General features: G+C 53.8%; 8 protein-coding genes across 8 annotated transcripts; 3 read left to right on the top strand and 5 right to left on the bottom strand.

Moving 5' to 3' along the window:
- Positions 1 to 142: 142 nt before the first annotated feature.
- On the top strand, positions 143 to 2,424 carry NCU08060 (cytochrome b5). The gene is made up of 3 exons (XM_960098.2): positions 143 to 556; positions 614 to 774; positions 846 to 2,424. The coding sequence occupies exons 1-3, from the start codon at positions 478 to 480 to the stop codon at positions 2,085 to 2,087; spliced, it is 1,482 nt and encodes a 493-aa protein (XP_965191.1). The 5' UTR covers positions 143 to 477; the 3' UTR covers positions 2,088 to 2,424.
- A 462-nt stretch (positions 2,425 to 2,886) lies between these two features.
- On the bottom strand, positions 2,887 to 3,515 carry NCU08059 (hypothetical protein; the record flags this gene model as incomplete). Its single annotated transcript, XM_960097.1, has 4 exons — positions 2,887 to 2,963; positions 3,061 to 3,129; positions 3,309 to 3,330; positions 3,390 to 3,515. 4 exons carry the CDS (start codon positions 3,513 to 3,515, stop codon positions 2,887 to 2,889), a joined length of 294 nt encoding a protein of 97 aa, XP_965190.1.
- Positions 3,516 to 4,986: 1,471 nt separating this feature from the next.
- Positions 4,987 to 6,923, top strand: NCU08058 (3-hydroxyacyl-CoA dehydrogenase; the record flags this gene model as incomplete). The annotated part of the gene is made up of 2 exons (XM_960096.1): positions 4,987 to 5,564; positions 5,633 to 6,923. 2 exons carry the CDS (start codon positions 4,987 to 4,989, stop codon positions 6,921 to 6,923), a joined length of 1,869 nt encoding a protein of 622 aa, XP_965189.1.
- Positions 6,924 to 7,438: 515 nt separating this feature from the next.
- Positions 7,439 to 8,683, bottom strand: NCU08057 (short chain dehydrogenase/reductase). Its single transcript, XM_960095.2, has 2 exons — positions 8,402 to 8,683; positions 7,439 to 8,326 (listed from the first exon to the last, which is right to left on the bottom strand). The coding sequence occupies exons 1-2, from the start codon at positions 8,614 to 8,616 to the stop codon at positions 7,642 to 7,644; spliced, it is 900 nt and encodes a 299-aa protein (XP_965188.1). The 5' UTR covers positions 8,617 to 8,683; the 3' UTR covers positions 7,439 to 7,641.
- Positions 8,684 to 9,036: 353 nt separating this feature from the next.
- On the bottom strand, positions 9,037 to 14,423 carry NCU08056 (ABC drug exporter AtrF). Its single transcript, XM_960094.2, has 2 exons — positions 9,488 to 14,423; positions 9,037 to 9,423 (listed from the first exon to the last, which is right to left on the bottom strand). Exons 1-2 carry the CDS (start codon positions 14,170 to 14,172, stop codon positions 9,270 to 9,272), a joined length of 4,839 nt encoding a protein of 1,612 aa, XP_965187.1. The 5' UTR covers positions 14,173 to 14,423; the 3' UTR covers positions 9,037 to 9,269.
- Positions 14,424 to 17,963: 3,540 nt separating this feature from the next.
- NCU08055 (b-ZIP transcription factor IDI4) lies at positions 17,964 to 19,601 on the bottom strand. The gene has a single exon (XM_960093.3). It carries the CDS (start codon positions 18,992 to 18,994, stop codon positions 18,335 to 18,337), a length of 660 nt encoding a protein of 219 aa, XP_965186.2. The 5' UTR covers positions 18,995 to 19,601; the 3' UTR covers positions 17,964 to 18,334.
- A 584-nt stretch (positions 19,602 to 20,185) lies between these two features.
- gh3-2 (glycosylhydrolase 3-2) lies at positions 20,186 to 23,738 on the bottom strand. Its single transcript, XM_960092.2, has 2 exons — positions 23,409 to 23,738; positions 20,186 to 23,302 (listed from the first exon to the last, which is right to left on the bottom strand). The coding sequence occupies exon 2, from the start codon at positions 23,221 to 23,223 to the stop codon at positions 20,281 to 20,283; it is 2,943 nt and encodes a 980-aa protein (XP_965185.1). The 5' UTR covers positions 23,224 to 23,302; positions 23,409 to 23,738; the 3' UTR covers positions 20,186 to 20,280.
- A 324-nt stretch (positions 23,739 to 24,062) lies between these two features.
- Positions 24,063 to 25,254, top strand: NCU08053 (hypothetical protein). Its single transcript, XM_960091.2, has one exon. It carries the CDS (start codon positions 24,370 to 24,372, stop codon positions 24,805 to 24,807), a length of 438 nt encoding a protein of 145 aa, XP_965184.1. The 5' UTR covers positions 24,063 to 24,369; the 3' UTR covers positions 24,808 to 25,254.
- Positions 25,255 to 25,289: the final 35 nt, after the last annotated feature.

Here is a 25,289-nt window from a genome sequence, read left to right as displayed (position 1 = left end):
ATCCATCGAGGGTGGACCACTTGCTGTTCTCGTCAACGAATGCAGCACAGGGTGACAGTCCGTCATGAAAAGCAAGAGTGAAAAAGTTACATGGACCTTCCAAGTCGAGAATAGGGCGGAGGCGTGGAGATTTCGAGACGGGGACCGAGGAAGGAGGTTCACCTTCTACTCCATCTAGCATGTCCCTCTGTTCGGCACCCGGTTCCGCAACGGCGCGCCGGGAATATCTCGCCGACCAGGGCGAGAATATCCAATTCCGGTTCCGACCTTGAGGTTTGTACATTCGTGGAGGTATACAAGAACAAACATCCCCTTTTTGACCATCACACCGGTATTTCCAGTCTTGCTTGGTTCAACTTTATTTGTTGCTTGTGGGATTATATACACCGACTACACTCGTTATACTCTTGGTATCTCATTCACAAGGTTGTAATAACCGGATTCCAGCAATTAATCAGAGCCAAGAAAAAAATAATCATGGCCGCCACATTTACTCTGGACGACGTGCGCAAGCACAACAGCAAGGACGATGTCTGGATGGTCATTCACAACAAAGGTGACTTGCTCTTTCCCTTATTTCCACAGATGGTGACCCCTTTGCTGACCTTCTCAGTCTACAACGTCACAACATACCTCGAAGACCATCCCGGTGGCTCCATCATTCTTCGTGAGGTCGCCGGTACGGATGCGACCGAGCAGTTTGTGGAAATCGGACACTCTGTCGAGGCCACCGATATCCTAGAAGAGCTCTACGTTGGTGATTTGGCGGAAGAGGTACCTAGGTTTTGGTCTTCTTGTTTGTTTACTTGCCCCTTGATTCATCGCTCACCAAATATCGTCTACAGGAACATGCTGAAGAGGTCGAGATCTTCAGGCCAACGTATGAAAAGGTCGCTATGGAGGCCGCTGTCAAGGTCGAGAAGGCCACTGTCAGCAAGGTTAAGAAGAATGTCAGGAGGACCATCGCCATGTCCTCCGTCATCGCCAGCGTTGGCGCCGTTGGTTTGGCCAAGGGCTGGTGGACCGGCCCCGAATGGGCCCTTGCCGCCGTCACCACCGCACAAAAGCCCATCAACCAGCTCGCCGACTTTATCCGCTCCAAGTTTGCCCAAAACGGCAGCTCCTCCAAGCTCTTCTGGTGGGGCGTCGGCATCGCCACCGTCGTCGAGCTCTCCCTGACCACAGCCGCCACCACCTGGGCGCTCTCCAAATTCGAGGCCCAGAAAGAGTTCACCCATTTCCCCCGCAGCCGTCCGGCCAAGAAGGAGCGCAAGGTGGCCATCCTCAAGATCCCCACCAACTCCACCTCGGGTCCTGCCGTCAAGCCTCCCGTCAAGGTGATGGACCCGGCCGACTGGCGCAAGTTCAAACTGGTGCGCAAGGTGTTGGTGTCTCCCAACGTCTACCACCTCGTCTTCGCCCTCCCCCACCCCACCGACGTCCTCGGTCTTCCCACCGGCCAGCACGTCGCCCTTCGCGCGCTCATCGACGGCAAATCGGTCTCGCGTTCGTACACCCCCGTCTCCAACAACTCGGACCTCGGCCGCGTCGAGCTGCTCATCAAGGTCTACGACCAGGGCCTCATGACCAAGCACCTCGAGCGCATGGAAATCGGCGACCAGATCGAGATGCGCGGGCCCAAGGGCGCCATGCAGTACGTGCCCAACAGTTACGCCAAGGAGATTGGCATGATTGCCGGCGGCACGGGTATCACGCCCATGTACCAGCTCATCCGCGCCATCTGCGAGGACGAGAGCGACAAGACCAAGATCTCGCTGCTGTACGCCAACAACACCGAGGCGGATATCCTGCTGAGGGAGGAGCTCGACGGGTTCGTCAAGGCGTTCCCGGACAAGCTGTCGGTGCAGTACGTCCTCGGCCAGGCGGACGAGAACTGGACGGGCCTTAGGGGGTTCGTGACGGCCGATATGATCAAGGATTTCTTACCTCCTGCGGCGGATACCACCAAGATGTTGCTTTGCGGACCTCCTCCTATGGTGGCTGCCATGAGCAAGAATCTGGTTTCTCTTGGGTTCACGGCCCCTGGTACGCTTTCCAAGGCTACCGATCAGGTGTTTCTATTTTAAGTCTGGGGTGTGTATGCACGGGGGTCTTTTTCTGGTGAATCTCTTTTGAGAGTTTGTTATTTAATGACTTGAAGTGGTGGCGGTCCAGTCATCAATACACTGTTGTAACTGCATTTACAGGGTTTGCGATCAAGGTTCTTCAGGTAGAGGTAGCAAAAGGGGTTATATGATTTGGATGCAGATACCTAGGATATTGGTACCGCAGTGGAAATATAGGCAAGGCAGGTAGGCCACTTGGGGGGTTAGTCGCCTCCTCTGGTTTCCGAGCACTCTTTTGGTAAGTAGCCTACTTTTGATAAGTAGGCTACTTGAAAATCAAGACCTCTAATTGGCCGAATTTGGGTATAAAATAATAAAAGCGAATGACCCCTATAAGGACCTTCTAGAAGGTCTTTATAAGGGTCGTTGGTAGTAGCTACTATAGTGATCTTCTAGTGCACCTCTTGGTAGTCCTTAACTTCGAAATCCGGATAAAAGTATTTATTCCTACGAAACTTTTCGCGTAAAAAAAGATAACCACCAGTAGGATTAAACTAGTAATATGAAGAAAGAGAGTAACGATAAGAACCATTGAGCCACTAGCCCAATTGATTGACAAAAAGATCCCCTAATTTTATTTATATAGGTAGGTACTTTGTAGAAGGAGTAACTCTATAGCTATTTGCTTAACTTATTTTTTTTTTTTTCCTAGCAGCTCTTCTAGTGGACCTGATAGCGCACCGTAGATCTGGCTAATCAGAAGTCCTGAATTTCAAGTCGCCTACTCAGATTAGGTAGGCTACTTGATATAGGTAGACTTCTAGCCTTCAAGTAGGCTACCCAACTTCTTGATTTTTCCGCTACGGTACCTATTGTTCTCGATATAAAGACTTCTTCCTTTCCGTGTCATAGTTATCAACAATCATTTAAATCATTGATTGTGCCTCTTGGGTGTTCGTGATTGTTGTGTTTTGTTCATGTTTGATGGACTTACCGAGGGTTTTTCTGGAAGTTCTGAAAAGGCTGTAGATAACCCCTTGAACATCCTGTCCCTTCCACATGTCTCAAATCAAGAGTTCACTCAAATCTGAAATGTCTTGTAAAATTGGTATCTCGTCAACCCAAAAAGTCTACAACTACCTACGCAAACATTGATCACCGAAGAAAACGATCTTCAACTCGTCTCCACCTCCACTACCTCTACGTTCGGGAACAACATCATCAAGGAGGGGAACTACTTACCGGCACTAAAGAAATCCCATGCCTAGAACGAAAAATGTCCGATGCCAGGCACTGGACGCTACCGTCGCCAAGCCCACTAACACCAGCGTTCCAGACTGCTGTCCGCCTGGAACAAACATTCATCGAAAGAACATCGGGTGGGCATGGTCGATACTTCGAAGAATTCCTTTCTTGGCCCGACTCCACAAATGAGGCATATGGAAACATGATGCCCCTGACATTCAGACAAAGGCCTGTCCCTGCTCGCCGGCTCCATCATCAGCCCACAAAGTCTCTGGGGACCGTGCAAGATTCGATCACTTTTATGACGTCGATGTATTTGTCTGGGCTACCTAGGTAGTTTCGTCATTGACCCCTGCACAGCCATTCCAACTATGTATACACGCCCACTAAGCCAGGTTGTTGACCGTTAGTTACCCGTTGGCCGTTGGTAAAGCCGAGCTACTACGCAGTACACCGTCCACGGTGTTAAATCCCCTTACTCCGATACGGCAGCGAGTTTCACCCCTACATGCACAAAAGAATATATGGATCCATCAAGTCAAATCCCATCGGCACGCTCGGAACACAACAAAACCACCTTCCAAGTTCAAGACGACAAACGAGCGGCCAGCTTTCGCATGAAGCGAGATCCTTGAAAGATGGTTGGTTGTAGAAAACTTGGACTTTGAATATCGGTCTGGCCGTCGAGGCTGGCTGATCGGGCACGGAAATTAGGGGGCACTAGGAGAATTATGCACCAGTATTAACGGGTTTGGTCGGTCGCAACCACCAACATCGACGCACGTGGCCTCGACGGTCTTCAGCCTTGACGCTCATCCCGGCATCTCCAGAATCGTGTCCCAGCCTGTCGGTCCGATCTGGTTTCGTTATTTCCTTGCATTGAGCTCTCAGATCCCGTTCTCCTGATTGGGCCTTCTAGCCATTTCTCTCTGATTTCTCCCATGTGTTCTCCAAAGCACAGACTCAGAGTTCATCGCATCTTGAAACTCAAGACCGGACCCTCTTGTTGGTATGTACCTATTCCGGGACATCTTTTCTTAGGACGAGAACTGCTGAAGTGGATGGCAGGCTTGACAGCCCAGCCGCCGTGCCCTCCGATTGGGTCTTGAACTCGTGAAACAAGCTGCTCACGCCGGGATTTCCTCGTCCGAGCTTCGGCCGGCCATGCTCCCCTTCCTTTCCCTTGTATCCCATCCCATAACATCCCATACTAACTACCTAACATACATGTACCATCCATGATATCGATCATCAATGGGATCTCCCTTGAATTATCCTCGCATTGCCCATTTTCGTACCGGACCTTCCCGTGCCCCTTATCACGATTTACCACCACCCGGTCACCAACAACCAAGATCATGGCCGACGGAGTTCTCGGGACGGCCAAGCCAGTCTTCAAAGTTTCCATGCACACGGCTTGGTCGGTGCCGCGAGAACTCGTGATTGATGGGTGCTATTTTCCATGGCAACTATACCCGGATTCTGGAGACATTGGTCTGAATTCACTTTGTATATATCTGCCATGTTTTGACCATGTTGGAGCGTTGTTAGCATATTCCTTCATCATTCATTCTGTCTAGAAACCATTGTCCATTCATCGCATCTTTCACCTTTTACCTACCACCTTACCGTAAAACGACCACACTTGATACCCGACTGCAAACACATATCCAACATGGTCTGGTCAGCCCCCTATATCGGCTCCCGCCCCGTCACCATCCTGGGCGGTGGTGTCCTCGGCCGCCGCATAGCCTGCTCCTTCGTCGCCGGCGGTTTCAATGTGCACATCCGGGATCCCTCTCCTCAAGCGCGTGAGGACGCCCTCAAGTACATTGACGAGAACAAGGAATTCTACACCACCTTCTGCCCCAACGGCGAGCCCGCTCCGTACGGCACCTACACGGCGTCGGCAGACATCGAGACGGCGGTGAAGGACGCATGGCTCGTCATCGAGGCGGTGCCGGAGAAGATCGAGCTCAAGATTGATACCTTTGGGCAGCTGGACAAGTACGCGCCCAAGGACTGTATCCTGGGATCCAACTCGAGCAGTTTCAGGAGCGGGTTGATGCTGGACCTGGTCAGCGACGAGAGGAGAAAGATGGTGTGCAATGTGCACTACACAATGCCGCCGATGGTGAGGACGGTGGAGTTGATGACGGATGGGTATACCCATCAAGAGATCTTTCCGTTCTTGAGCGACGTGCTCAGGCTGTGCGGCATGCTCCCAGCGACGGCAAGGAAAGAGTCTACTGGGTGAGTAAAGTCATCCCCGATGATGCACTTGGACTTCTCAAGCACATGGCACCACTGACACTTGCCAGCTTCATCTTCAACCGCATTTGGGCTGCGGTCAAGCGCGAAGTCCTCACCACCCTCGCCGAGGGAGTCTCGGACGCCGCCGAAATTGACGCCCTCTGGGCTCACATGTTCCAGACCTCCGTCGTCCCCTGTCAAATGATGGACCGCGTTGGCCTTGACACCGTCGCTTTCATCGAGGACAACTACATCAACGAGCGCAAACTCGACGGGTCCCTGACCGTTGACTGGCTCCGCAACCACTACATCACCCAGGGCAAGCTCGGTCTCAAGACGCCCGAGCAGGGTGGTCTCTACCCTCCCTCCACCGTTGCCGCCGCCGCCACTGGCACCACCACCGCGGGGAAGCAGATGCCGCCCATCTTCGTCCTCGACGTTGGTCTCGGCGCCAATTCCCCCGCCTACCCGTCCCTCGCCGGCATTTCCACCAACGGCAAGATCCTCCGCCTCGACGCACCCAACCAGCCGCCCAAGGCCCTCGTCACCGGCCTCCCGCTCCCCGACGGCATCGACGTCGACCCGTCCGCCAACCGCATGTACTGGACCAACATGGGCGCCGACGTGAACGCCAAGGACGGCTCGCTCATGTCCGCCACCCTCGACGGCACCGACAAAAAGGTCCTCTTGGGCGACGGCATCCTCACAACGCCCAAGCAGCTCGTGCTCGTCAAGGACCAGGAGTCAGGCATCGAGAAGCTCTACTTTTGCGACCGCGAGGGCTGCTCCGTGCACCGGTGCAACGTCGACGGCAGCGAGCACGAAGTCCTCGTGCAAAACCCCGGCGGTGTCGGTGACTTGATGGACTGGTGCGTCGGCATCACCGTCGACCTTAAGCAGCGCAAGTTCTACTGGACGCAAAAGGGTCCTGCCAAGTCCAACCTCGGTCGCATCTTCCGCGCCAACATGGATTATGATTTCCTCTCTGCCGGCGAGACTGCTTCGAACCGCTCCGATATCGAGGTTGTGTTCGACAAGCTGCCTGAGCCGATTGATCTCGAGATGGAGAGCGAGACGGGGGTGCTGTACTGGACTGATCGCGGTGAGCACCCGCGCGGTTGCTCGCTGAACTGCGCCAAGGTCTCGGGAGAGGGCGAGGGCGAGAAGAAGGAGGTCAAGATTCTGGCGAGACGGTTCCATGAGCCGATTGGTCTCAAGTTGGATCTGGCCAGGAAGCAGATCTTTGTGTGCGACTTGGGTGGGAGCGTGTATGCGGTCGATGTCGAGACGGGCAAGAAGACGGTTGTGCATCGCGACGAGGGGTCGTATACTGGTCTCGTGACTCTGCCTGGGGTTTAGACGGGGGAGTCATGGTCATCGGTTCGGAATGTTGCTTGTTGCATAGGGTGGTGGTTGGGATAGCATCGTGGTCGGCGTCGGTCGGTGTTTGACTTTTTTCAGTTTTTGTCTCTTTGTATCCTGCATGTGATGCCTAGGTTAGCAATCAAAGCGTCGATCAGTGTTGACCTGGCGTCTTCTAGCCATGCTTCGTGTTGTTGTTCAGTAGAGGTAATTTGGTGTTTTGGTCAAAATCCCATGCCGCTGGAAGCCAAAGCCCCTCACCAGTTCGCTGCCAAGAAATACCATAGCGGCTAAAGAGAAATTGTTAGCGCCCGTTGCCATAGCATGCATGATTTTAGTAGGCGATGGGCGTACAAGTAAACAGAACACATTACGGTCCGTATATTAGATCCAAGCATCTTTGTTCGGTCCTTGCACCTAGCTTCCAAGTATTTCCGAAGTGAAAGAAAACTCAAGTGTCTCTGGTTAACATGTTTTCACACCATTGTACTCCCTGTTACACTTTTGTGAAAGTGAGACGTATTGATTTTATTCTTCTGATCCGCAGAGACCACCATAGTAAGGACCCAGCAAGCGTAATATCTCCATGTAATCAATTGTTTCCTGTAATTGTATAACCCTGCGTCATCATCATTGCTTGCAGGCCAAACTCCGAACGCCATCGATATGCTGCTGTTATCGTTTCCTTCTTCCTCCTCTCCTAGAATATTCCGCCTCAGTTACCAGGCACAACCCCCAAAACACCGCCATCCACACAAATCACACTCCCGTTGACATAGCGGTCCTTGGCCAAGAACAGCACCGCCATGGCCATCTCCTCATCATGCCCCGCCCTCTGCGCCGGCACCTTGTGTCCGTGTCCCTTGACCTTGTCATCCGACAACTCGCTCTTATTCTTCTCATCGCTGTCCCCCGTCGTCATCTCGCTCGGGAAATACCCGGGCGCAATCGAGTTCACCCGCACACCCGTCTTCTCAAACTCGGTCGACATCAGCTTGGTCAAGTGCACCGTCGCCCCCTTGGACGCATTATAGGCAAAATGTTTCTGCGCGTTGCGCATGATGCCCGACATGGAGCTGATGACGATCACGTTGCCCGCCATGTGGTTGTGGCCCTCGGGGTGGGCGGCACTGCAGGCTTGGAGCAGCGGCAAGAAGGCGATGGTAGTAAAATAGACGGACGAAACGTTGGTGGTGAAGACGGACGACCAGTCGGAAAAGTTTTCCTTGGTCCAGAGTTCGTGGGCAATGTCCTTGGCCGACGAGGAGACGGACGGGTCGGCTTTGGGGCCCGAGATGCCGGCGTTGCAGACAAGCAGGTTGAGATGCGGTTCGAGCGACGAGAACTTGTGGACGAGGGATTCAAGTGACTCTTTGTTGGTGACGTCGCAGGGGCCGATGCTAGACACATGGATTTGTTAGGGGGGTGTTTTTTTCCTTGGCAAGTCTGCGAGGAGAGGAAGCGACTGGACTCACGGAATAATCTTGCCATTTCCCTCCTTGGGACTATGTTCCTTGGCCGCATTCACAAGAACCCCATACCGCCGCCCGGTAATGTACACGCGAGCGCCGTTGGCAGCAAGCGCTTGGGCGTTCATCAGACCGATGCCGGTGCCGCCGCCCGTGACGAGACAGGCCCAGCCATCGACGTTGAAGAGCTTGGAAGCCTGGAGGTTGTGCGTGCCGACCATTTTGGGTAATTCGCGTGGTTGGGTTGGGTTGGGTTGGGTTGGATGATCACTTTCTGACTGTTGCTTGTCTCTTGGAATCAGAGGAGCAACTGAACGATATAAAAGGGGAAACCAAACGAATCCGTCCTCCTTCTTCGAAACGACGTCATTTCCAAGGTACGACATGCCTACGTCATCGGGCAGCCCCAATTAACGGTCCGAGTGCCTGAAAGACGGAAGGTTCGCCAGTCACAGCGCTTCCCGTCATACAGCAGCACGATGTAAACAGTTTTCCGCTTTCGGTATCCCGCAGCATTGCCCGTTGTCCGTTCATCGGATTTCCAGGTACGAATCGACCAAGGCCAAGACTGAAAAAGACATTGGATTCCAGTACATCACGAACTAAAGAATCAAAAGCAAAGAGGCGAACGAACCAAAGATACGAAGAATATCATAAAGAGTTCATTACATAAGATATTATCTATCATCTTCCTCCAAAAACATCAAGTCTAACTAACTACGAGAGAGGTATCACAACTTTCTTCCATCCCATCCATATCCATGCCTTCCACGTCCGATATCCCCAACATGACGCCAAATGCGCAACCAAAGTAAGAAACCAACCCAACCCAACATCACGCACATGTCCGTCATCTCATACATCCATTACCTACTCACTTCTTTTCTTCCTTCTCCTCCTTCTTCCCAAACAGACCCTCCACACTCTCCTTCACAGTGCTAATCACCGCCCCCACAACGCTTGTCACAAAGCCGAAACCGAATGACCACCCTTTGACTCTGACAGTGTAGATGAAGAAGTAAACGAGCCTGTTCATCACTTTGTTAGCACTTCTGTTTCAACAATTGCCAAGGGAAAAAAGGGAATACTCACGCCCAGTTAGAGACACAAAACGCCGCAAAGATACCAAAGTTCCTCCACATCTGGCTCGACTTCACATTCAGACTGGCCAGGTACTCCTCCCCGTCCGCATACGGACAATACCCACACTCAAACCCGCCATCATTACCAACTCCTATTGTCGTCAAGTACCCCTTGCCCACATCAGACAGCCAAGTGCCCGCAAAGCTCTGGCACGACTCTCCCACCGGCGGGCGGAACACAGCCATCTCGTTATTAGTGCAGTGGACAGTCTGTCCTCTCAGGACGGCAGCCATGTTGCCGCCGATCCAGTACGTCGCCGGGTTGATGTAGTACAACCACCACTTCCACGCAACGTTCATCTGTGCCCACGGCACCACGACGCCGTTGAACAGCGAAAAGATGACAAGGAAGAACGGCAACACGTTGGTGATGACGGTGAAAGAGGGAGCAAAAGCGCAAATCCACTGGCCCCAGCTAGCAATGAAGACCATGAAGGCGACGCTCATCAGCCAGACGTAGACTGCTGACTCTGACTCGGTGGAGCCAGCACCGCGGGGCAAGCCGGTAGGGAGATACCATGCCAAAAAGTAAATGGTGCCAGCCACGACCGAGCCAGGGATCTCCGAGAGAATCTCAGCCGTGCAATAGGCCACCCAGCCGTAGATGCGGGACGGGTGCTCGCGCGCTTCCCAAAGAGAGCGGGACATGTAGAACTTGGGCAGGACGGCGTTGAGGACGGTGCTGGGGATCATGATGATCAGGAAGGCCGTGAAGAGGGTGTTTTGGAGGTCGGTGAGGGAGAGCGGGCGGGAATAGTGTGGAGACGAAATCTTCCAGTAGGTGAAGCCGTTGAAGATGCCCATGATCAAGCAGATGAAAAGACGGCCGTAGAGGTACGAGGGGTCGCGCCATTGGCGGATGAACATGCGCTTGGTAAGGAGCCAGGCCTGCGTGGGAATGGGCGCTGCGAACTCGTGCTGGACAGGCTGAGCTTGGTCGTTGGCGAGGGTGAGTTGGTTGGCCAAGGCCCGGGCTTTCTTGATCTGGCTGATCTCGGTAAGGACTTGACGGTACTCTTCACTCTCCTTCCACTCCGTCGCCCAAACAATCCTCCTGCTCTTCCCGTCCTCACCCTTTCGTTTGTGCGGCTTCGCGGCGGTCTCGAGGAGGAACTCGGCCACGTTCTTGCCCGGCGGACACTCGACACCCCGAGCGGCAAAGTAGTTGACGACCGAAGAGCCGTTTTCGCCAACGGGACCAAAGTAGAAGACATTGCCGCCAGGGTTCAGGGCCAGGATCTTGTCAAACTCCTGGATCAGATCGGAACTGGGCTGATGGATGGTGCAAATGATGGCCTGCCCAGCCGCACACAACTTTCTCAGGAAGCGGACGATGGACATGGCCGACTGCGAATCCAAGCCACTGGTGGGCTCGTCAAGGAACAGCAAGAGCGAAGGCTTGGCGGCCAGCTCAACACCAATGGTCAACCGCTTCTTCTGCTCGACTCCTAGGGAAGCAATGATGGCGTCTTGGATCTCTTCCAGCTCAAGGAGGTTGATGATGCTATCCACGTATGCAAGCTTTTCGGCCCGGGGAGTGTCGCGGGATTGGCGCAAGAGGGCCGAGAATTCGAGGGCTTCACGGATGGTGGTGGACTCATCGTGCAGGTCCATTTGCTCGACAAAGCCGGTGCTGCGCTGAAATTCGGTTCCGAGGGGCTTGCTGTCAACGAGCATATCGCCAGTGACGACACCAACGGTTTGGCGCTGAGACAACGTGTTGAGAAGGGTCGTCTTGCCGGCTCCCGAGGCACCCATCAACGCGACCATGACGCCTGGTTTGACGTAGCCAGTGACGTTATTCAACAAGCGCTTGGGGCCTTGGGGCGTGGGGACGGTGTACGTGACATTCTCCCAGGTGAAGACCTTCTGGGACTTTTCGATAGTGCCATCCATCTCCTTGCGAGATGGGCCTTGAGGGGTTTTCTTGCCGATGTCGTCTGTAGAGGAGCCTCTCGAGCTGCCCTTTTCTTCGTCGTGCTGGCCTTGGTTGCCGAGAGTCAAGTTCTTTTTGGCCTTGGAAGTCTTCTTGAACACCAGCGCGCCGCCGCCACCGCCAACAAAGGACAGCTTCTCAGTCGCCAACACGGTAACCAGCAGATAGAGTACAGAGAAGGCAATGATGACGGCCCAGTTCCTCCACAAGTGTCCCCTCGTGTACTGGAACTGCTGGGCGAGATAAGCATCACCGTTCACCGTGTCATCCCCTGGCATACCACCCGGCAGCGTACATCCCTGATTCTGCTGCTGGACGCCAGGGCCCTGGGGCACCAACATACCCGGCGAGCACTGCATCTGCCTTCCGTGGAAGTCATTGGTCAAGACGGCCTCGAACGAGTAGCCGACAGGACTGACATAGTACAACCAGCCGAACCAGATCTTCTGGCCGAGCATAACGGGCTTGGCTATGACGTAGCCACAGAACATGACGATCAGGTTGAGAGCCAGCCCGGCAAACCGCACTGCGTCGTCGATGGTGGGACTTAGAGCGGCAAACATGCGATACAGGGCGGTCAGACAGTACGTGGTCGTGAAGATCAAGAGGACGTAGGTGAAGAACTTGCCCGGGTCGCGGTCCAGCCCCGTCATGAAGTAGACAATCAAGCTGAAGACGATGACCTGGATGAGCAGCAAGGGGAAATCGAGGATGGCGCGAGCGAGATTAACAGCCGATGGTCGGTAAAAAGCATACGCCTTGTGCCTTTCCACCACCGCTCTTCCACTAACAGCCTTCATCAGCTCTCCCATCTGGAGCCAGCCGAGGAAGATGATGCTGTAGAAGGTGGTACCGCCTCTCATGAAAGCGCCCGAAGTATCCAAGGGGGAATCGTAGAACAGAGAGCTGACTACCAGAGCGCAGCCAATGATGATGAAGAACTTGGTCCGCAGTTCCTGCTTGTCGCCCCAAGCCAGCCAGGCCTCGCGGCGCGTGCAGGCGGCGACTTGCTTGAAGAAAGAGACGGTGTAGTTGGACTCTTTGGAGACACGGCGGGACTTTTGCGACACGACAGACTCCTTGAAGGCATGGGTGTCGGCGTGGTTGGTTTCTTGGAGGTAGGCTTCGTAGTCGCGAACGTCGGCGAGGACGTCTTGGTAAGCTTCGCTGGCGAGGAAAGCCTTTTCGAGTTCTTCAGCCGTTTTGGGGCAGCGGTCTTTCCAGCCGGGACGGAACTGGCGAGAGTTGGGGTCACAGATGGAGGTCAAAAAGTCGGGGGTGGTTTGGCGAGGCGGCGCGTGGAAACCGAGATCGATAAAGTACTGTCTGGCTTTGGACGCCGGACCCTGGTAGAGCATCCTGCCCTCGTCAATGACAAGGACCTTGTCCATCAGCTCGTAGATACCCTCGCCGGCTTGGTACAGCGTGGTGATGGTGGTGCGGTCACTGACGTCAGTCATGATGCGCAGGGAGCGGGCATAGTCGAGGGCCGAAGAAGCATCGAGACCACGGGTAGAGTTATCCCAACAGACGACAGACGACTTGGTGGCCAGCGACTCCTGGATAGAGACACGCTTGCGCTCACCGCCTGACACGCCGCGAACGTAGGCGTCACCGACGATGGTGTGGCGGGTATGCGACATGGCGAACATCTTGAGCAGAGCGGTGATGATAAGCTCCATGTCGCCGCGCAGGCGCTTCTTGGTCTTGTTGTAGAGGGAGAACTTGAGTGTTTGCTCGACGGTGAGGGTGGGCAGATGGATGTCGTCTTCGCCATTGTACACGACTTCGCCGCGGTACTTTTTGGCTACTTCTTCGGCGGAGATACCACCGTAGTGGACTTCACCCTCGACAGCAGCGTAATCTCCGCGGTTGTTGGCGGCCACCTTGAGGAAGGTGCTGCAGCCGCTGCCTGGACGACCAAGGACGAGCATGATCTCTCCATGGCGGACGACACCAGTGAAGTTGTGGAGAAGCGTGCGAAGCTCGGGCTGGCGGCCGAAGCGCAATGCGGGGATGTAGTTGCCGATAATGCGGTAGAGATCAGGGCCAAAGGTGCCCAGGATGGCTTCGGGAAGGGTTCGGACAAAGGTGGCGCCGGTGCTGACGCCCTTGACGGTGAGGTTCTTGAAGACGACGCCGACCTTTTTGGTGGACTCGCCGGCTTCGTTGCGCTTCTCGAGATGGCCATCACGCATGAACTGCTCGAGGTGAAAGTCGTCGCCGCTGTTACGCTCGCTGGACGAAACGTCTCCGTTATCGCCTTCGTCGTCGGAATCCTCCTGGTCCTGGGGTTTGCCATCGCCCATGGCGTTGCTCACGGCAACTGACAGGCGCTTGAACAGGCCATCTGGTCTCCCTCCACTGGTGGCGCGAGAGGCGCGAGAGGCCCTCGAAGCCGGGCGTGAAGATGGTCTTGATGCTGTCGATCTCTCCCTGCTCAAGCGTGAAAGACCTAGTTGCAGCTCTTGGAATTCCTGCATGGCAGCCTCCCTGTCGACAGGCCCGCCGACATCGCGCTCTCCCCAGGCGCCGTCGCCATCGCCATCGCCATGGTGGGATATCGACGAGGTGCTGAGTTCTGGGTTTGTCTCGTCGGGCTTCTCATCATCGTCACGACTTGCCCGGTGGTGGAGTTCGTTGGGAACCGTGTTGGCAGCGCTTCGCCGGTAGGCCTCCTCGGACTGATGGCCGAGCATGATGGGCCGGTATGTTTTGTGGAAGATTCCACTTGATCCTGCGTTTGGTGTTGCACACTTCAGTTGTCTGTGATGTTGTGTGTGTGTGTCGGTGAGAAAATGGGTTGATTAGGGTTGGAAAATAGAAATAAAAAAGAAGCAAAGAACTTTTGCTTCCTGGGAAGGAATGACTGCAGTCTGTCAGCAAAAATGTCCCATGTCGTGTCAGGGACTGGACGGAGAAAAGGCAGGAAGGATCGAGTCTTACTTTATCTCCGACTGAGTTGTGTCAAGACGGAAAGTTCCATTCACCAACAAGCAGTGTGTGCCTGCCTTATGTGTTGGTTGTCGATCCCAGTGGCGACCAATCAAAGGGCCCCCAAGATGGGAAATCCGAAAAGGGGAAAAAGAAGAAGGAACAAAAGGGCTGAAAAGACGGTAAAACAGCCGGCACTTTCAAGGATGGAGGGGGGCCCTGGGGGGACCTGGACTGTCAGTCTTTTTTCCTCAAATGGGTGGGTCGATGAAATGTTAGTTTGCTTCTTCAACAGTGCAGATATTGCCGTGGTCCCGTACTAAGTACTACTGAGATAGTACTATGCAAGCACCACCAGCCTCTCCAATCGATGTAAGTCAACACCGAATGTCCAGTCCGTCTGCTGCGAGCCGTCAACCGTCGAGTGGTGCTTGATCCAAGTGACCAAGAAGGATAGGACAACATGTCAAGTATATATCGGATGCCCTCTCCCATGTTACACTACATCCAAAAAGGTCGTTGAGAGTTCTCGAACATTTTGTAATTGTCATCACGGAGAGACTCAAAGATTGATCTCCACCTGGATTAGGAAATGATGGGTGGCTCTGGATGGCGCGGATTGGTGATACAGGGAAGGGGGTTGCCCGATAGACCCAAAAAAGAAAAAAGAAAAAAAACAACAACCATGTGTCTACTGCTGAATGCAGCAAATGGATATCACCGTCAGATCAACCCACGGCAGCAGTACCTACACCTACCTGTTCATAGTGTACACTACAGTAGTGTAGATAATGCATGCGCAACCTGCTCGTCTCAGATGTTATTCGAAGGGAAGGTTGTGTCTCTGATGTGGTCTGTGCCCAAGCAGGAATCTGACCAATGAAAAGCCTCCAATAAGTCCGAAAAGGCCGGTTATCTCCTAGCCATTGGCCGTTTGCAGACCTCCCACAAACCTAATTCCATCGTTGTCTCCATTAATTGGGTCTTTTGGGTGGGTGCAGAGTCGGTATATGACAAATGGAAGATCTTGGTCCTCTTGCGCCATTCATCCTGAATCATGACGGAATGGCATTTTTATTAATTTGGATGTCGAAATTGGGTTGGATGGAATGGGAACAAATGAAAAGCTTGTCAAGAAAAAAGAAGGAAAAAAAGCAGTGACCTGAGATAAGACAAGGTGGGGTTGGCGGGCGGGAGGCTCGAATTTGTAAGCCCAAAAGAGGAAAACAATCTCCCCCCTTGCCCCTGCCGCAACAGAACTTTGCGCCTGCAGTGGCGGCCCTACAACGAACCTGACAGCCACCTATGAGCCGCTGTCTCAGCCCGCACTGCAGTCCGCACACGGCCCTTTGTGCGCTTCGGTTTCGCACTTACTAACATTTGCACATTTCGAACTGGTCGGTTTTGAAGGCAATCTGAGTTGAAATGAATGCCGTTGACTTTTCCCGATCATCAAACCTTTCCCGGACTCCAATGCCGGCGATGAGGACGGAGGGATTTCGCTTATGATGAGCCTCAGTTGCGGAGGGTAGGTAAACATCAACGATGAATGATAGTGACGGCGCTTAGCTGCTGTCGTGAAAGCAAACATAAAGCTTCCATGTTCGCACAATTGAGTAAACCGTCCCAATGTGTTCGTCGTCCTTCTTCGCCATCATCGGAGTTACGCCATTGTCAGATACAAAACGCCAATCTTGAATCCGGAGCCTCGTGTGGATCTTCAGTCTCACAAAGATACAACTTCTTCGGCATGTCCACCTCCGCCAGCAATCCAATTGTTAGCGCAGTGAATATCAGCAATAGCGGTAACCTCGAGCTTCATACAAAAGATGGTGGCTTTTCACACCCCCACACCCCCTGAATCTTGTATGGTGCAGGTGCCACACTAACAATCCATATGCCGGCAAGCGGTGTACCCCGATTATTAATTCCGTGTGCAGAATTCGACGGCAGCACATCAACGACGTCAAGACTCGAGAGAGCGATAACCTTAAACGCCTAACGCCGCAGGACATTAGAAATCAACATCATCCACCACAACCCCACGGTTACACGGTTGTGTTGGGTTCCACCGCATCAAGTCAATAAGAAAACGTGGTCGTGGCCTTTGCTTTTTTCTGGCTCAAATTTCCAAGACGTGCTGACGCCAAGAAGGCATTTTGCTCACTGCATTTACCACTGCCAGAATCTTTGTGGAAGAAACGTAGCCAAGCGGCCCAAGCCCATCCCCAAGCCCCAGGTGCCAGTACAATTGAGACAACGAGGTTTCAGGACCGCCAAACCCCGAGCCGCAACGGAAACGATGAAAGCCCACCTCCAGGCATCAATCTCACGACCAAAGACACCGGATCCAACATGACCGTTATCCCATTCCAGCCATCCCAACATCCGCGCATAACCTAATGTACAAGACCATTTGACAAAGGCAATCGTCGAGGGTTCAGTTCAGTTATGCCCAGTGGCTAAGCTTAAAATCCTGTACTTGTGTACTGTGTCACCGCACGGGCAACTTACTTATGGTTAAAGTGTTGTGTACCTGACACCACAACACCCCCCACCAATCTCGCTAATCTCAAAAAGGATAAAGCTCTCCACCACTCTTCAGCTCCCGTCCGGTCCCCCACTGACCTCCATGCCGCCGCCGCCGCTGCCTGGCCCGGCGGGCTGCTCTCCATGGAATTTTCCACTCAACTCCACTATTACCCCAATTTCTGGCCCTTCACCCCGCGGGGGTAAGTCTACTGAATGATTTATCATGATTCATTTCCCATCATTTCGGATTCATCTTGGTTCATCCTGCATCAACCATCATTCATCCCCGTTTTGTGTTAGTCAGGAGCCAATCAATGGTTGTCTTTGTAAGTAATTGGGACGCGGTGAGACTGCACGTGAAAGATGCATATACAGATTGGGATGGAAGTCTCGTGTTGTCCCTCTTTCCGAGGAAGGGGTTACACGAAACAAGTGGAACTGGATGAGCCACATCCCATCCGCGATATCTATTTGCGTACTTGTAGTTTGAGCGCAGTTAATGGAAGGGAATTGGTGCCTTTTATCGTATGGACATTACTACTATTCCATGCCTCTAACAGTTTTGCTCATAGAGGTACCTAGCTTTGATAGGGAGATTGATAGTAAAGGCCCGTGCTTGGCACTCCCCAGGTCGTCTCCTTTTCCTTAGGTTGTGTAAGTAAAGGCAGCTGGGTCAGGTAACTGAACCTTCAACAGGGGCATTGGCACTTAGAGGTAGCCTAGTCGACGTTGTCTGTAGTTTCATAGAAAACGGCAACGACAGGCAATTGTCCCCATCACTGGTGAGTACTAGCCTGAGTAGATGGTCCGGCTGTTGGTGTCCCGTAAGCACCCCGCGGCAGATGCTAGGCAGTCAATATAACGGCCGGCGAGCTACCTCGTTCTTCCGGTGATGGCAGATGAATTTGATATGATTCATGATGTATGTTTGAAGCCGGTGAGGGTTGTTGGTAGGACATCCCAATTGTAAATAGCTTCAAGTAGACGGTTTGGAAACGAATGAAGCACAAGTTCGATGCATTGTCTTTTCTTGAGCCTCATATCATCGCCATCTGTAAACCGCCAAGTCAAACACAGTGGGAAATAGACACTTCATTACATACCGGACGGGTAAGTCAACGACAAAGATCAGCACACTTCACATTCACCATGATGCAACCACGTTCCCTATTCCGAGCAGTCAGATCAAAGCTGCAATGCGGAAAAAAAACACAAATGTCAATTAAGAAGAGCCGACATCGTCTGAGTCTCGAATCATAATCCTCCATCTTCAATGCCCTTCCATCTCAAAAGAACGCCTTGCTGACAACTGACTTGTGTCTTGCCCATTCCTATTGCCATTGCCTGAATCATCAGTCATTGCCCTTTGACACCAATACAGATCTCTCAGGTACGTCACCGCCCCTGCTTAGCCATGGCAAGCATCTCCCTCAACATGCCCACCTCCGCATCCCTCTTGGCCAACATCAGCCTCAATTCCTCCCTCTCCTTTTTGATCTGATCCACCTCCTCCTCGAGCTCTTGGATCCTGTCAATCTTCTTCTGGCGGTACTTCTTGGCAGCAATGTTGTTGCGCTGCCGCTTGATCATGATGTCCTCAGAGTCTGTGAGCTCGGCTTCGGCAGCGACGCTAGGAGATAGAGCGCGCTTCTTGGGACCGGGTGGACGACCGCGCTTAGGCTTGCTGGAAGCATCGACGGGAGACGGGAGGGTTAGGCCGGGGTAGAGATGGCCTTGCCCCCCGTGCCCGTGGTGGCTGGTCGATGCTGTCGGGGAAGTGGAGCCAGAAGATTGCGAGGTGGGAGGGGTGGTTGAGTGATCGCGAGAGCTGGAAGAGGTGGTGGCGTTGAGTTGACTGTAGCCCATGTTGTTGTTGCTGCTGCCGGAATTGTTGCTGGCTGTCCTGAACATGTCCATGCCCAGGGTTGTTGTGTTCCGTCCACTTGGCATGGTCAAGCCCATGGTGGTGGAGAGCGTGTCGGTGACATGGCTGAGAGAAGCGGCGGCGTATGGGTCGTCGGAGGAAAGGTGATGATGGTCAAGAGAAAGGTGCATGGGCGGTTGTGGTGGTGCCGATGGTGAAGGGTCGGCCCAGCCTTGTTGTTGAAAGATGTCGTTGGTGTCGGCAAGGAGTGGCGAGGGTGTTACTGACAAAGGCAGTGACGGGGCAAAGGGGGAGACAGTGGTTGAAGTTGGAGCAGTGTCGCAAGTAGTAGTAGTAGTAGTAGCAGTAGCAGTAGTAGTAGTGTTAGTCGAGATAGGAAAGGCGAGAAATGTCAAATCTTGTTGGTCGGGAAACAGAAGAGGGTCGGCCCAGTTAAAGTCTTGTTGCTGTTGCTGATGAAGGAAATCGTAATCGCTTAATAAATCGCAAGAAAAGTCAAAGTCAAAGGGCGGCGTCTCCTGCAACGAGTATTGCAGGCTGGAAGAAGAAGACCGAGACGCGGACGCTGGCGGCTGCTGAGCATGCTGCGGCGGCCATTCTTGCAGAGTATGGACGGCCTCTCGATCGAGGCCGGGAGAAGATTGTCTTGAAGGGGTTAAATGCAAAGGGAGTTGCCAGTCCGAGTCACCAGACTGGAGTGTTGTGGTTGTTGATGGGAAAGGGAGGAGAAAGTCAATCGAGAGAAGAAGACAAGAAGGAGGCAAAGAAATAGACGTCGGGTCCCGGGTGGTCCCTTTCAGGGCACTCCCCCCCCTCGTTACAGAAGTGGATCACGATCTGTGGTGGTGGGCTGAAGGTGGGGTAGGACAGTGGGCTCCACTCAAAGTCGTGAGCCAACCAATCATGCAGCCAGTCGGGGCAGTGCATTTTCCCATTTCGGCTGTGTTTGCTCATTTGTTCACCCCAGGGCGTGCTTCAAGTTACTGGTCTTCGGTCTCTGTCTGACTTGCAGGATTTCCCCACTTCAGGGAGGTACATACATACATACGTACCCCGACATCAATCCATCGTTTCCATTGTCTGACTTGGACAACATTTCTTTCCTCTTGCGCCGAGACAACTCTGCAAAGTGGAGGATTGCCATCGTTCAGTTTCACAGATGACACGTTACGTAGGCAGTGAGACGCGAGGAGACAAAAGCCAGGTTGGGCTGGTAGCTTAACAAGTACCCATACAGCTGGAGAAAGAAAAGAACATGATGAATTATGGAAAGATCATATACATGCGTAGGTTGACAAGAAAACTGAGGTAAGGCGAGCATTGCCACTAGTACCTTACCAAACCATGTCAACAGAGAAAGTAATCAAACGATCAATTGTTCAAAGAACTATACATCAAGCCAAAACTACATCACATCATCTCATATTATTGGGGTAATCCGCAGTCAGTCCTCCTTTCACCATGTAACAGACACCGGCAAATCCCTACTACTCTGTCCCACATGGAAAGTATACTCCCCCTCCATAATCATCACCCAATTCTGCACTTCAACGTCCCAATAACTCAGATCCCTTCTCGTCAAGTTAAACTCCACCTTTGCCGACTTGCCCGCCTCCAAGTAGACTTTGTCGAACCCCCTTAGTACCTTGACGGGGAAGTCTACCTGGCCCGGTCCATTTGCAGATTCCTTCGGAACATCAGGATAAGAGAGATACAGCTGTGGCACCACAGCACCCGCTGCCTTGCCCGTATTCCGCACGTCCACTGTCACCTTGGCATAAACCGCCCAGAGCTCGGGGTTCCCACCCTCGTCACCGCCTGCTTGACTCAAGGGTGCGGGGGTGTCGTAGCCATCAGGATAAGGATACTTCTTCCCTCCATTTCTGGACGCCACAGCGTTGTGTGCTTCTTCCGCAGAGAGATAAGGGTAGATGTACTTGTCCAACTTCCTGACCTCCTTGTCGCCTTTAGGCCAGAGAACCTCTTCGACCGGAGGGATGTCGGTCGAGTAGGTGGGCGGTTCCACAAGGTCATCAAGACGAGGAAAAGGGAGGGCGGATTTGGGCCGCATAGTCTTGACGGTGGCGTTACCGAGTTCAAAAGGGGTGTAACTCAGGCCGTAGCCGAATTCGAAGCGGGGGGTGATGCCCTTCTTGTCGAACCATCGGTAGTCGACGTACAGCCCTTCGCTGAAATTCTGCTGCGGGACGACGCCGTTGGGGAGGTAGAGGACCTGTCCGCCGGGTCCATAGTCTTCTAACGATTTGCCGATAGTAAAGGGAAGATGGCCGGAGGGATTGACATGGCCGAACAGCACGTCCACCAAAGCGTTTCCGGACTCCTCACCGGGAAGGTTAGCGAACACAACGGCTTTGATCTGGGGGAGATCGATCCAGCGCTCCATCACTACCGGGCCGACGGCATGGATGACGACCACGACATCGCTAAACCCGCCGCCGCACCTAGCTGCTACTTCCTGGATCAAAGCATCGCCGTTCTTCTGTAGGAAGAGATCAGGTCGATCACCACGGACGTTTTCCCACGCCTTGAAGCCCTCGCCGGCATCGGCATTGACGAAGACGAGGCAAAGGTCAAGGTCATCGATCACGGCCTTCTCAGAGAGTGAAAAAGGAAGTTGGTTGGAAAGATGCTCGTGCAGCTCAACCTCTGACGAATCGAACTGCTTGCGGAGAGCTTCGACAGGTGTGACCAGGTATGGGAATTCCACAGCCCCTGAACCCCAGCCGGATCCCAAAGTGCCCTGGTTGCAGCCGCGGTCTGGGCACGAGTTGGGGCCCCCGGGGATGGGACCGGCGTCTTCGCCAAAGATGCCGATTTTGACCCTGTCGGAGGTGTCGTTGGCGTCCTGGCGTTTGCGAAGTCCCGCTCGGCTGAGTGGTAAGACCGGGCCCTCGTTCTTCAACAGCACCGTTCCCTCAGCCGCCACCTGCCTCGCAATAACCGAGTGATTCGCTTGCACATCCACAAACTGATTCACCACCACCGTCTCCTGCTCCGTCGGGCTCCCCGGGCTAACCACCCCCATCTGTTCGTTCGTCCAGCTCGAAAAGTTCGGCCCCTTATCCCTTGGCCACTTTTCCTCATTATCCTGGCCCATCTGATACCAAGCCGCCACCACTCTCGTAGCCATATCATCCATCCTCTCCACCGGTACACTCCCATTCAGCACCGCCTTGCTCAACTCCTTGCCCCACAGACTTTTGCCATTCGCCCACCTGAGTCCATCACCCGGCATCGTCATATCCAATCCCGCCAACGCCGTACTGACTCCTGCCCTTTGCGCCAGCCAATCACTCATGACAAACCCCTGGAAGCCCAGCTCGTCCTTGAGGATGCCATTCAGCAATTTGCTGTTCCCACACGCATAACTGTTGTTGACCATGTTGTACGAGCACATGACGCTGGCCACGCCCGCCTTGACCGCATCGCCAAAAGGCCAGGCATACAACTCGTGCAATGTCCTGTCGTCCACGTTGGAGGAAATAGCATTTGGCAATCCCCACTCCCACGGCTGGCGAAAGTGTTCCTGCTCGTTGGCAATGAAATGCTTGACGGTCGCCATGACGCCCTCGGACTGGATGCCTTTGATCGTTTCCGCACCAGCGACGCCCTGCAGGTAGGGATCCGAGCCAAAACCCTCCCAGTTGCGACCGCCGGCGGGCATACGACCAAGAGGGCCGACGCAGGGGCCGAGAATGGCGTTTACCCCCTTGGCACGGGCCTCAATGGCGTGCGCTTTACCGCGAGCGTACATCAGTTGACGATTCCAGGTCGCGCCGACGGTGATTCCGGCTGGGAAAGCAGTAATGTTGTCTGCATTTCGGATACCCAGCGGTCCATCCTGTAGTTGTAAAGCAGGGAAGCCGACGAGCACAGCAGGGGCGGTGGTGCCGACTGCCAGACCCATTTGCCAGCCGACGCCGGTGGTGATGTTGACTTTCTCGGCCAGGGTCATTTTGGACACCAGTTTGGCAGCCTTTTGGTAGGACTCATACCAGGTGCCGGCTATGCCACCCTTTGGAGAAGGATACCATGGTGGTGAGAGGCCGTAGGGAGGTTCTTGGAGAGCAGCCTTGTATCCTAGACCTCCCCCGACGAGGAGGATGACGAAGAGGATGAGCCCAAAGGCGGCGAAGATGAGGCAGTACCTGCTGCGTCTCGCTAGCCATGATTTGCGGGTGGGTAGTGGTTGAAAGGTTGGTAGTGTTGGGTTGGTGGGCTGGGTGCGTCGTGTTCGCTGTTGTTTCTGTCTGTGGGCGGGACGTTTGGGGGTGGTGTTGATGTTGACGTTGTCGTCGGAGTCGGACGAGTAATCGACGTGATGCTCGGTGGACGTGGAGCCGAGGAGCCCTTGCTTGCTGGGATCGTGAGCAGCCATCTCCACTTGTGATAGTCAATCAGCCCAGTTGGCGATGATCAGTGATTAGGTATTCAATGTCATTGGCGTCGTGGTGGAACTGTACATAAATGGTGTTAGTCCTGTGCGGGCATTGGCTGTATACTAGTTCGTATCGAGCACAGAGATGGGAAAGCGATAGTTGGACAGTCGAGGAAACACCATACTAAGAGCCGTGATGATGGAACTGGACAAGGACGGTGGAACAATGGGTTTGTATTCTAGATTTTGATGGTAATGAAGCCAAATCAATTGGGCAATATAACGGGCATGAATGGTGTAGAGCACGAAGGCGTAGAATTTGGAATGAAGATTGATTAGCGTGTGGAGTGCGACGTCGTGAAGCTGGGCTGTCGTGTGCTTTCAGCTGTCGCTATCGTGGTGATTTGGTGGCCGTCAGCCTGTTTTTGGTCGAGTCGTTTGGTTGGCTAGAGGGAGGTAGTCTACTAGTTGGTGATGACGATGAAAGGTGGAAGAGGGACTCAACCCGGACGACGACCTGTCAGCTGGCAATGAGCTCCTCAGGGTAATCACGTGCCAGCTGTTTCAAGGCACACCGCAGCTGCCAAGACCAGAGACACCCCTCCAATTGGACCTCGTCCCGGGTCAAGTCCCCCGTCCGTCAGCGGGCCAGCCCCTGAAACATGCCGTCTTCCCGCTGAAGCTGCCCCTGCCCCTGGTTCCAGCTTGGCGGGGTGCACTAACAATTTAACGGACGGCCCGGGGGGCAGCTTCCCCTTCCCCTTCCCTTCCTCGCCAACGTGGCACACGACATCCGACTCGGCCCCCCCATTCCCCGTCTTTCCCCCCTTAAACACCACCTCACTCCGACAAGGTCACCGCCGTCTTCCGTCTCCGGACTCCTTCAAACAAACAACCACCCACCGGTCCATTGACGGCTCCCCCCGGATTGCCAATACCACCTTTTAATATACCTACCTAATCCTACCTACCTTCCACACGGGCCTTGACGGCAACGCGACCGACCGACACTCCGAACCCCGAAGCAACAACCCCCTTTTCGAGGTCCTCCCCCAAACTACCACAACAACCGCGGTGTCTACCACGTACAACCACGTACAAACCACACACAACCACACCCACGGCCTCCCCAAACCACACGCCAAAATGTCCCTCTCCTCCCCCGAAATCCTCACCGCCTACGACGCCGTCCGCTCCGACCGCTCGCCGGAGAACTGGCTTCTCCTGTCCAACGCCTCGCCCACCACACAAACCCTCTCTCTCAAAGCCACCGGCTCCGGCGGCATTCCCGAGCTCTTATCCCACCTGTCGCCGACCGAAGTGCAATACGCGTACGTGCGCATCCAGTACGCCAACGACGCCGAGTCGGTGCGCGTCAAGTTTGCCCTCATCATCTGGATCGGCGAGCAGACCAAGGTGATGCGCAAGGCGCGTGTGTCCATCGAATCCGGGGAGGTCAAGCGCGTGCTGGCGCATCACAGTATCACGGTGGATGCGAGCGAGGTGCGCGATATTGATGAGGAGGAGATTGTGCGGAGACTACGAAAGGCGGGGGGCGCTGATTATAATGGTGGAAGGGGTTAGACTAGAGGAGGTCTATCTGTCTGTCTGTTTGAATCTGACAAGAAAGAGGAGGGATGTGAAGAGAAAAGGAGCAGCTGGAGTTGGCTTTAGCGAAGAGCAGTTGGATAGATCTGGGTATTTTCGGGTTCGCCGGGAGACAAAAAGACGGAGGAAGGGTGCTGGTTCCCTTCCCCTCTCGCATCGATCTACTACTACAAACATGTTGTACAGCATACTTACTTATTGTTTGGTTATTTGGTCTGTACACACCTACGCTGCGGATACCCCAAACGCGTCCTTGTTGTTCGCATTTTGCAAATACGGAACGGATGCAATTCATGGCCCCTTTTATTGTCCTTTGGCGGTTCTCGTCTGCTGCTTGCTTTCTTCATCGTTGCTGGTTACACCTGTTGACAGATCGACATCGGCCCCCTGCAAATCACCGCCAACTAGCACATCGCCAGCAACCGTCACGCAACACAAAGGTCAGTCTGTGTACCCTT

This window comes from Neurospora crassa, linkage group I (assembly GCF_000182925.2).
Source record: "Neurospora crassa OR74A linkage group I, whole genome shotgun sequence".
In the NCBI taxonomy this organism is placed as follows: domain Eukaryota; kingdom Fungi; phylum Ascomycota; class Sordariomycetes; order Sordariales; family Sordariaceae; genus Neurospora; species Neurospora crassa.
The sequence above is the reverse complement of the archived record's forward strand: the minus strand, read 5'-3'. Positions and strand labels throughout refer to the sequence as shown.